At 32.5% G+C, this 12,316-nt stretch overlaps 1 protein-coding gene across 1 annotated transcript; it reads right to left on the bottom strand.

Moving 5' to 3' along the window:
• Positions 1-8,082: 8,082 nt before the first annotated feature.
• Positions 8,083-10,732, bottom strand: LOC140803794 (AP2-like ethylene-responsive transcription factor PLT2). The gene is made up of 9 exons (XM_073159668.1): positions 10,602-10,732; positions 10,102-10,501; positions 9,912-9,994; positions 9,784-9,792; positions 9,588-9,676; positions 9,430-9,503; positions 9,248-9,298; positions 9,031-9,107; positions 8,083-8,901 (listed from the first exon to the last, which is right to left on the bottom strand). Exons 1-9 carry the CDS (start codon positions 10,726-10,728, stop codon positions 8,159-8,161), a joined length of 1,653 nt encoding a protein of 550 aa, XP_073015769.1. The 5' UTR covers positions 10,729-10,732; the 3' UTR covers positions 8,083-8,158.
• Between the last annotated feature and the right edge of the window lie 1,584 nt (positions 10,733-12,316).

Raw genomic sequence — 12,316 nt, 5'->3', positions numbered from 1 at the left:
TTAGGACTTGCTCCAGGAACTCGGAGTATTAATCAAGCCTAAATTGTAAGTTATCAGGTGAGGAAATTACTATTCATTCTTCTATTAAAGCCCTTGGCATTTGGCCTGGAAATTTCAATAGCATTTATTTAATGTTCAAATATCATCCACTGTTCATTTGAATTACTGATATATTTCTTGAATATTTATGAATGGATTGATATATCATGACTGAATGAATGAATGAATGGAGTCATGGACAACGGATTTCGGTCCGGAAATTGAGTCCACTGGACAACGTGGCTTCGGCCCGGAAAATGAGTCCAATGAACAACGGGTCAAAAGTCCCGGGTATATGGTTCATCTGAACAACGCGCACCGAATATTTCGGTCCGGAGAATGGTTCACCCGGCTCGTAAAAAGTGCTCAATTAGAGCCACCAATGTTATTTCATGGAATTTTCATTTATCTATTATTTCATTGCATATCATTCATAATATCTAAATTTTTATTCCTATTATTTCATGTATAATTATGATGAAGTGTTATTTAAAAGCCATATATTGATTTAAACTCACTAAGTCCTCAAAGACTTAACCCTCTGTTTCTTTTCGTCTATTGTAATTTCCAGACACAGGAACCCCCGAATTGGAACAAGAGAAAAATAACTGAAGCTGAAATAAGAGCATTTGAAAGTTGAGATGATCTGTTTATAAATGAATGTTAAACTTCCGCTGTAACATAATTGTACATATAGACTTCCGCTGTAAAATAATTGTACATATTTGAAATAAGAATGTAAATATTTGTAGATAATCCTTAAATTATTGTAGAACGTAATTAAATTTTATCTACAATATCTTTCTAATAATAATAATGGTAAAAATAAAAATAGAAGTTCAATAAAGAAAGATTGAAGGTAAATGTGGCACCTAGTAAGGGAATAATTATGAATTCCTAAACCGGGCGCCACAGTTTTTTACAGAAGTAAATGACGTAATAAATTTGACAGTTCTTCCTCCTTTGGGCATTCAGTTTACTATGTCAAAAAGGACACATTGATGTTTTTTTTTTTTATTTTTGAGAATTTTTTATAAAAAATTCGAATCTCTTTGTACATATCCTTTGTAAGAAAAACCTGTAATCTTTATGATCTTAATCATTATATGGAGTGGGATTATTATTATTATTATTATTTTATCACTGAAGCATCGTCTGCTTTACCTGATTAGAGGTGATTAGTATTAACAAGCATACTGATCTTTTGTTTGATTGGTTTTTTAAAGTTCAGTTACAGTCCAAAATTATTGTTTTCTCTATCTACTTCATCCATCTTCCTTCACGTAATAATTTATATATCATCACCGTGGAAAATGCTAAACTATCGTCATCGGTAAAACTTAAAATAATAATAAAAAAAGATAAATAAAATAGAGTGTTGCTTGGCAGACATGAGATAATGATTCTTGGGGGAGGTTGTGGAGTAGTATTTTCTAGTTAAAGGCGACGTAACAGAAGTGATGCAGCAGTACTCATGGGTGGAGATGATGCGATGGTGCTAGCCACACATGACCAGTTGTTCTGAGGGCTGAAAGTCGGATGGAGGTGGTGGACAGTCGTGGTTAGTGCCAGACATCCGTATGGAGTAGGAAATTTAATTGACATATTTAGTATTAGTGGCAAAAAACACACAATCAAGTCCTCCTCCATTAACATTGCAACCGAAAGATTGATCTTTCTTTAATAGGAAGCTGCTGAATGCACTAAATGGGTGAATTTGGATTGTGGCAAAAGAAAACAGGTTTGGACGATTCTGAAAGAATATTTCGGTAATTTTAAGGCCAAATACAAAAAAATCCTACACATTAAAATTATAGTAAAAACCATATAATTTATCACACTATATTATTTTTTTTTATATATTTTTATCATTCTTTATTCATCTTATTCACAAACCAAGCGTTATTTGAGATTATATTCAGATATCTCGCTTATTGCAAGATGTTTATATAATCCCATGACAAATGAGGTGACTTTTATCACGAATTTTAAATATCATTAAAATTTCAACTCTTTAAGTGAAATTTTTATTTATTTTAAGATCCTTCCATGAAATTTTTGAACCTATGCAGTTTTTGTGTATGTTTATACTTTTCAATATGTACAAGTTTGTTTCTAATAAATAATTTATGGTTCAATCTTACAATTATGTTCAAAATATTAAAACATAAAGAGGAGAAGAACGATACCGTGAGCTTATTTTAAATATTTAATAAAATTAAATATATTTAGCATGTAGTAAATCATGGGTTTGTTTTCCTTCCTAAATGGTTAACCACAATTACCGTGCACTGACTTGTGGTATTTGGCAAGGAGCAGGTCTTATGTGAGACCGTCTCACGGATCTTAATCCGTGAGACGGGTCAACCCTACTCATATTCACAATAAAAAGTAATACTTTTAGCATAAAAAGTAATACTTTTTCATGGATGACCCAAATAAGAGATCTGTCTCACAAATATGACCCGTGAGACCGTCTCACACAAGTTTTTGCCTTTGGCAAGCAACATATTCCTAGGGGTGTGTTTGGTTGAGTGGATTAAATAAGGATAGATTAACAGTCCAATATTTATCGTTAAAATTTTAAGTTGTTTTAATAATCATTTTGACCCGGTTTAAGATCCAATTTTATGGATAACTATTTGATTAATAAAATTAGATCTTAAACCGGGTCAAAATGATTATTAAAACATCTTAAAATTTTAACGATATATATTTGACTATTAATCTATCCTTATAAACAAAAAAAATCGAATCAATTATTAATAAAAATTTAAGGTTCGAATTAAATATATTTAAATTCGTGAATTTGATTCGAAACTCTAAATTTTTAATTTTTTTATTTGAGTTCAACTCGAAAGAAAATTTGAGTTCGAGTCCGGCTCAAATTTTTCGAACTTTTTCGCGAGATATTAAAACTATTGTTCGGATAGTAAAGTTCGACATGTTTGAAAGCTCGAAATAGATATATGTTTAATATATAATTTATATTATATTAATAAAATATTAAAGTTCGCGAAGTATCGAATTAAAAAATTTTGGCTCGAAAAATGTTCGAACATGTTTGAATTAGACTCGAGATCGAGAAATTCGAATAAAAATAAAATATTTATTGAGCAGACTCAAAAAATTCACGAACCGTCAAATCTTCTATCTGTGTCACATTCTCATTTGATTAATCCCTAATATGAACATTATTTTAATAAAATCCAAAAAATCCAGTCATGTTTTTTATTTTTTTTTTTTTTGTAGAAATCCATAGCTATTAGAGTTGTCCCATAAAGAATAATAATAATAATAATAATAATAATAATAATAAAACACAGATAAAATGACATGTTACATTTAAATAGGTTATATTTATGTATTTAAATTTATTTTTAAAAATTATTATCTGCTTATCTCAATAATAAATATTATTTTTGATAAAACTCTTATTAGATCTTTTTACGAGTAAATTTTATAAAACATGTTTCCGATCGACTAATGAAAAAATACTTTTTTTTTCGCTACCGATAGGATTGGATTGATATTTATTATATATATGAAACTGTCTAATCGGATATCTTTTTTTTAGATATATCAACGTACGAGTATGTTTTACTGTAGTAGTATAAGATTAAGTGAACACATCCCATCTAAATAATTATGAATCCACTACGCATACGTTGCTTTATAATAACACATGACATAATTTATTTAGATTTTTACAATTAAAATTACTTTTACGGAATTAGCTGTCATGATCACATAAATTATTTTATAGGTAATTAGGGTGGCGTTTTGATTGAATAAAATAATAAAACCATCCAGGAAATCAGAACCTATTATAATCTTAAAATTGACAAGGTTATAATATTTAGATGCACGTGATTGCATGAATAAAATTCTAGCAATTCGAAATCTGGTTTGGCAAATAATTCTGAATACTGTAAAAAAAAAACATATAATATAAAATTAATTCTATTTAAGCAACCCCTTACAATTACATTTCATCCTGTATATCGATCGTGGGAATAAAATTACAGGAAATCTAACCTATTTTTGGTCCAAAAAATATTGGTCGATTCCAATTATCACCTCAATGAAGAACACTTTATCCTGTATGGGCGCCGAAATCGTAGAATTTAATATCAACCAAGATTTTTCACATGATTAATGATGTTTCATTTGGTCAAACGGGGAAATCGTTCAATCTGAAACCACAGATATTTTTTTTTGCAATATATATTCATAAAATGAAGACTTTAAGAAATTTTAGTTGGCTTTCCAATTATTAAGTTGGAGAATACAAATTCACATTGGCCGCAATTTGATTCGACATATTCACTAAGCAAATTATATCCCAAATCATGTACAAATTGAACATTGTGCACTAACTTTATTTTATCATTGGTGGTTTCAATATCTACGGTACATTTCCCTTCAACTTTCACATCTTTACCATTCCCAAGCTGCACCTTCATCTTTTGTGTCTCATCGAGTTCTTTAAACATGGATTTTGTGCCTGTCATATGGTTTGAACAACCGCTATCTACAAACCACACACCACTTGAATTATTGTCAGTATTAGAATGAACCATAAAAAACTTACTTTCCTCTTCATTCTCTGCCACATAATTCACTTTCTGGTCTTTGTTTGGACAATAAGCTTTTACATGCTCATATCCCTTGCACTAATAGCATTGAACACGATTCTTGTTATTTTTTTGCTCACTGGTGTACTTCGATTGCGAATCGAATCTACCTCTGCCCCGTCCTCTACCAAAACCTCGACCACGACCATGACCACTGAATCCTCCTCTTCCACGGCCTCTAGTTGTTGAGATTTCAATTTCTCCAAGTTACTGCCTACTTCACTTGAAACGCCTTTTCTTCATTTTTTTCAAGTGACTTGTTAATTCTTGACTCATGGGCTTGCAAAGACCACATTAGTTCATCAAATGAAAAAATTGACAAATCCTTAGATTCTTCTATTGCAACGACAACATGATCAAATTTTGGAGTACTTAAACTTATCAATACCTTTTCAACGATGGTCCGGTAAATAATCTTCTCCCCGTAAGATCACATTTGACTGATTATTGCCATTGCTCTTGAAAAAAAATCAGCAATTGATTCTTCCTTGTTCATTATCAAGGTTTCAAAGTCTCGTCGAAGTGACTGCAGCTGCACCATGATGATTTTTGAATCACCTTGAAATTCTTTCTGCAGAATTGACCATGCTTGCTTTGACTTGGTCGCATATGTGATTCTTGAGAAGATGCAGTCTTGAACAGCCTGCTCGTAATTACCAATACCTTTGAATCTCTCTTCCTATTCTCCCTGAAACTGCTTTATTTGTCAGGATCTGTAAAACCATGTTCTACCAAGTCCCAAAGATCTTGAAATTTGAGCAGAGTCTTCATACGGATACTCCAGAATTCATACCCTTCTCCTTTAAAAATTGGAATAGGCTGTTGTGCGCGCAGCACCCATTGCAGAAGTATTGTTGGCCATGAAAGTTTTTCTCAAACTATATCCTTCAACTCACGTGTTTTCACTCTAGGAATAGACATACTGGAGTTTACGTGAACATCAATCTCCTCAATTAAAGACCATTTACATATGCTATTTATAGAAACAAAATAAAGCAAATAAAAACAAATATTAACCACTAAGCCACTCATCCAATTATCCAACTATGAGATCCACTAAATCTTAACCAAATTGACTAAGCAATTAAATAAACTTTGACTCATTCTTCAATAGATTGTACTTTTGAAAAGTAGTTATTAGCTTAATCTATTTTGTTAAATAAACTTTGACTCATTCTTCAATAGATTGTACCTTTGAAAAACAGTTATTAACTTAATCTATTTTGAGGACAAATTAAGGTAGACTGGTTGGATTTTAGCAAATTTTATTAAGTATAGTCTACTCCCATTTTTGCTGATTAACTTTAATATAGGAATCTTTTCAATAAATATTATTTGAAGATTTTCTATATATAAAACTCTTTTTTTAATGAATATTCATTAAAAACGAGTAAAAAGTTTAAAATACAAACACGCTGGGCATGCCCAGGAGAGAAACATCATTCAAATACTACAACGTACCTCAAGTTTAAATATATTATAAATTTTGTTCAAACATACAATATATAAAAATATAGGTAATATTTTAAAAAAAAAAAAAATCGGGTCAACCCGTGACCCAACCCGAAACACGTCTAACATGGAACTAACCCGAACCTGATTTTTTTTTGTGTTGGGTCGTGTCGGGTTGACGGGTCGTGTTGCATTTTGACACACCTAATTTTGAGCTTAAAATGTGAGCAAGATGCGCTAGGACGGGTGAATTTTCCAGCCTCAGCGCACAATTGCAGAAACCATAAAAAATTTGCATGACCTCCTTGCTGGGGCGGAGATTTTTGCCTATCCTAACGTGCTCAAGAAAAAGAAATTCGGGTCAAGCATACTGGGGTGGAAGAAATTGTGCGCCCTAGCACGCCAAAGAAGAAAAAAAAAGAGAATGTTGCGACCCATGTGCTGTGGGCGGAGGTTTTTGCCCGCCCTAGCGCTTGTGAGAAAAATATTTAAGCCAACTTGCGAGACATGCGCGTTGGGCGACATTTTCAGCCACCCCAGTGCGATTAAGAAATAAAAAATAGGTTGATTTCTCTCTTGATGTTACCTTCATAGAAAACCCTAGCACATGTTTTTGGAGGAGGAATTCTGATCAGACAAGGAAAAAAAGCAGCCAAACGGAAGGAGAAAAGAACCGGAGTCAAGGAAACTTGAAGATTTCGGGATTTTCAAGTAGCGTGTCTTCCATTCTTCGATTACTGTAGAATTTTTAGTTTAAAAACTTTCATTTATTCAGTTGGTTGCATAATTGAATATGAATTTTAGCAACTAAACTCGTTTTTGTAGCTCTTTTTTGTTAGGATTCAAGGGGATCCTACCCCTGAAAAATAGTCGAGATTAATTATTTAAAGTAGCAAGGGGTAGGTGAACCAAGATTCTCAACAAATTCATTTCTCTGTTGATTTTAAATATTCATTTTATATTATTTATTTAACCTTTGAGCCAGTTAGTTAATTAAATTCTAGTAGTTAATAACTCATTTCAAATTATCTTTTGCTAAAGAATATATAATTGAAAATAATGGTGGAACGGTATCTGTATTTTTATACATTATACTATAACTTACATCGTGTACTCACAATCACTTTGAGATTGAACTTTTCAATAATTTTTACTGAGTATTTTTAGTACAAGAAAAGTTCGATCACATCTCTTCAAATGTCATTTTTCTAGACAGATTTAGATCAGGATAAGGATTGACTTCACGAGCACTAGTATTCCATGTCTACCATTCATGTTGCTTTGAAGTGGGTCAAGCGTGAATATTGTACAGGTCTTCCCATATTAACAAAGCATGTTTGCTTGCCTTCTCAAGCACCGTTTATATTTAATTGATGGTATTTGATGGTGAAGTCCCCTAAATAGATGCTTTATTTTTCATGATCAATTCAAGGCTTGAGTTTTTCGTTGTTTTCACTTATATCTTTCTACTAGCTAGCTCTATTGAAAATGTACGTAATAGATTAGGTAACTTGTATAGTTGTGAACCATTGCATTTGATATATATGTTATGACTTGATCTTTGCCCGGTGTATATACTTGTGAGGGATGATTCTTTATTTTTATGGTTAATATATTTTATATTTACCGATAAAAAAAATGATTTTTTTAGTCTATATAAATAAGTACATTTTCAACTCCTTACAACAGATACGTGTCAATATTATTTTCAAAAAATAAAAAGTTTATTTCTTCATCTTCAATAAGTAAAAGCAAGAAACAAAAGCACTATCTGATTAGCAAACCATCAAATCTCTAGCTTGAGGATGATGTCACTACACTCTTTTTTTAATGAGGTAAATCTATGAAGCCATTGTTTCTTCAATTTTTAAAGAATAAATAATTAAAGAAGTACACCAAAATTCATTAGTACGTGCTATCATACTTTTGATCCCCACATAACAAAATTGTCAAAAGCAAAGATAGAACTAAAAACTCCACACTTAGGTTAGCAATTAGTTTTCATTGAAAGAAATAAAGAAGTTTCTGTTTCACTCATTCCACATTGAAAATAAACCAGGATTTGATGTCCCTGCAGGAACTGTCTCCGCAGACCATCCAGTGTATGTAGCAGCCGATGACATATGCTCATAATCCACTTTCACCAGCGGAAGTTCGTTGCCCGAATCTGAACTCGAGCCCATTCTTATACAATTTCCAGTAAACCCTCCATTACTTGAACTCCCATTATTCTCCATCACAGAAGATGAAGACCCTGTGTTTGTCATGAGTCCATGCAGCGTGACTGCGTTGTTTTGAAGGTAATTTCCATAGAACTGAGAATCATTCAAGTTCGTGCTTGTGTGATGAGGGATGCTGTTGTAAGAACAAGATTGTTGCTGCAACTGGAGCTGTGTTTGGATGTAATTATGATAAAGAGACGAGGAATCTTGATTGTATTGTGAAAGATTTTGATTTTGCAGGATGAAAGAAGGCTGAGAATCAAAGGGATGCTGCTGCATTAGTGAGTATTCTTGAAGATGGGACGCTGTTCTTGGGATGCTGCCATATTGGAAACCTGAGCCTAAAGATATAATGTCTTCGTGTTTTAGTGATGACTCGATTGCCTGAGCTTCTTTGAGGCGTTTGGCGGCACCTCCCCCGATAGGAAGAGAGCTGCTTTCAAGAATGGCCTTTACGTCATAACGATTCATGTCGAAATTGGTGACAGCATTTAGACCTCGGAATTTTATGGCGGCTATGTCATATGCTTCGGCAGCTTCCTCCTCAGTGGCTATGAAAAAATATAACATTTCAATTATTTCGTTTGTTCAAAATTTAGGACGAAAACTGTATATTATTAAAAAATATATATTAAATGATTATAAAGAACAAATAGAAGAAATGAAAATTAATTGCTTACTGAAAGTTCCCAAGTATAGATCTTTGTTTCCGGCAACTCTTCCTATTCTTGCTTGCCATCTTCCATGCTGATGATGCCTGATTAAAATAACCAAATTTAAATATTGAGAAATAATTATTAATTAACGAAGGACATTAACAAGAAAATCAAGTTAAGAGGAAAGAATATTCATGCAAAATATATAATAAATTTCTAAGCCAAAGAAATCATTGACCACCTAGTCACTCCACGATACATGGATGCTCCCCTCGAAAAGCCACTGCTCTTCCTGAAATTCAATATATCAGTAGATTAATCTCCGACGAGGATTATATTTTATGCTTTCTACGATTGCACGTGTTAACAAAAAGATCGGCATGTTAGATAGCACGACAACCTATAATCAATGATTTAATTTACCTTCGTATAGAGGCCACAAATTCTTGTCTAGTCATATGCTTCATCTCCTCCAGTTCCTTCTCGTAGTTACTGATCTGAAAAATATACAGAAAATTATGCTGTAAATATCAGACCTGAAAAACATAGATTTTATAACATTTTTCTACAAATTTTCGTACTGGGAAATTAGTGGTAGTAGATGTTCCCCAGTATTTTAGGGCAGCGAGATCATATGCCCTAGCAGCTTTTTCTTCTTTATCATATCCACCTATATATAAGTAAAGAAACTTATAATTCATTGGACAATTTCAATGCAATTAAAGGTGTTTCAGATGACACTAATTAATAATTAATGGAGAAACTTAATCGACTTACCCAAGTACACTGCATCCCATGGAAAAAAACAATCAAGAAAGAAGATTAATTAGTGATCATAGACAAATTTAGCAAATATAAAAGTAAGAAGAAACAAAAGAATCAAGGTATAAGTTTATTATGTAAACCTTGACGCCCTTTTCTCGATTGGCCTTCCCTTCTGCAACTATTATCCCATAGATGGGCTTCATATCTCCCAGTCCACCTATGTCTATAAGAAAGAATGATGCATATAATCACAATTTCTATAGAAAAGTCATAAAATAAGCCTTTTAAGTTATGAGAAGAAAATGAAGGGATATATATAGAGAACCCCACCTTGTTACACCTCTATATATCGAGGTTCTTTGGCCAAACGTGTCTAAGGTCCTCCTAGGGGCAGCGTCAACAATACTAGTGTCACTGTTTTCTGCAGTGGCAGCTGCGGTGGCAACGGTCTCGCTCGTACTTGAACCCTTACCTCTGCCCATGGAAAGTGTCAATTGTTGCATGCTACAAGCATTTTCTTGGAGACTTTCGTAGTTTGTGGTGGAGGCCAACAGGTTGTGTTGAACCGGCACCAAGCTGTTGTTGGAAAACAGGTAATTCGAATCACTCGATTGGATTTCGTTGTAAGGTACGAGCTCTAAATGGCTGTCGGATTTGCTCACTCCAAGAAAATCAGCAACTTTTGGGATTTCCCTGCTTCCGTGGGTGTTGATCAAATTCCAATCATATGCTATATTATTGTCAAAAATAAAACATGTATAATTAATATATGGCTGCCAAAAACATCCATTTAGGGTTTGAAGAAGATAAAGGATTGAGTGATGACTTACCTTGGCTTTGAAATGGAGTTTCATTAATTTTGTCACTTACTAACCCTAGAGAAAAGTGATTAGACTGAGATTGTAAAGAAGGATGAGTGGGAGAAAATGGAAACGAAAGCCAGTTGTTGGAATTCATGGCGCCCTTCTCCTGCATATTCCAAGATCAGAAAGAATTAAGATCAACTAAAATATTAAAAATATAATCGGAATATATAAAAGGAGAGAATTCAAGAAGCTGAGGAATAATGAAGAAAAGGAAAGATCAATTTGTAGTCTCTTCTATAAATACATATAAATATATGTGTGTGTGTGTGTTTGTGTTTGTATATGTATCTGAAATCATGAAGCAGAAATCAAAAAAAGCCGATGCATAAACTCAAATGACTCCAGCCCACTTGGTTTATTGGGACTCTCTTCCTCGTTTTGTGCAAAAAATGCCACCCCAAAACCCATCATGTCAACAACACAAAATCATCTCTAGGACAAATAAATTACTTAGCCAAACAGCTGTAAATATTACTAAATTTAAGCCCATAAAAATGACACAAGTATATGTTTATATAGAACATGCAGTAAAAACAAATCAACATGTAAGTATAATTTTCATGATCCACAGTCCAAATGCTCGCGTTAAAGCTAAACATTCATTTACATTCTATAAATAATATACAGGAATTTGATGATATTAACATTAAAACATTAAAAGTATAGTCCCATAAAAATACAGGAGAATTACCCCGTTTTCAAAAAAATTTGTACGAGATTAAAAAAAGTTTAAAGATTTGGTTTGGATTTTTCTTGGTTGAAATATGTTGACCGTATAGTTGGAATTCGGACTCGTCAAAATTTAAAATAATTACTCTTAATGATTTATTTAATACATGCATGTCGTGTTAACTAAACTAAATAAACTAGTAAGGATTAAAAAGTTTCATGCGGTACTTGCTGCCTTCTGTCTTCCACTCACTGATTCGGTCAAATAAACCAATTTCAAACTCATTATTCTATAATTTTTTTATCTTCCTCAATATTAAAAACTAATGCAAGATTCAGATATCCATGATCAATCAGTGCAAATCTATTTCCTTTTCACTAAAAATGTTTCTGCATCTGATTGAATGATACGTTCATATACCTTTATGATAAACCATACCATTTTTTAAAAAATATATATTTTTTATTTTATATTTATAATTTGCGACTAGATGATGAATATATTCAAGTAAATTAGACAGGACCCACGTCTCTCGATCGCTTGTTGCTGTCCTTTTTTAACACAAAACCTAGCTAACATGAAAACTCCCTAAATCCAATCAACAGATAATTAAAGAATGAAATTATAAAGTAAGTACACAAGAAACATTTGAAAACACTCAACCCATTGATTAATTTTGTCCCTTTTTCTTAATAATCAATATCTTAAATCACCAGAAACAAGAAAGTGAACAGCTTGCTGCAAATGAACCCTAAAATCACAAAAAAAAAAAAAATGATAATAAAACAGATGAACTTACTATATATAAAAAGCTGGCTTGCCCAGAAGCAAACTGTGGAAGAATCTTAACGTAGCTACATATATATTATAGTATCATTGATCTTAAGCAAAAGTTTAATTTTTTTCCCATCAATGAAAATCTGTGTATGTATATGTGTTATGTGGCGGTGTATTATTGTATATATGTGTGTGTGTGTGTGTGTGAGTTATCTGGAAAAATGTGAAGTGA

The sequence above is a fragment of the Primulina eburnea genome, chromosome 10 (genome assembly GCF_022965805.1).
Source record: "Primulina eburnea isolate SZY01 chromosome 10, ASM2296580v1, whole genome shotgun sequence".
NCBI lineage: Eukaryota > Viridiplantae > Streptophyta > Magnoliopsida > Lamiales > Gesneriaceae > Primulina > Primulina eburnea.
The sequence above is the reverse complement of the archived record's forward strand: the minus strand, read 5'-3'. Positions and strand labels throughout refer to the sequence as shown.

Excerpts from the sequence above, each read along its gene's own strand:
- LOC140803794 (XM_073159668.1), bottom strand. The coding sequence starts at position 10,728 with ATGAATTCCAACAACTGGCTTTCGTTTCCATTTTCTCCCACTCATCCT. Across the intron at positions 9,995-10,101 it reads ATATATAGAGGTGTAACAAG|ACATAGGTGGACTGGGAGAT; the intron begins GTGGGGTTCTCT and ends TCTTTCTTATAG. Across the intron at positions 9,108-9,247 it reads ATGTATCGTGGAGTGACTAG|GCATCATCAGCATGGAAGAT; the intron begins GTGGTCAATGAT and ends TATTTTAATCAG.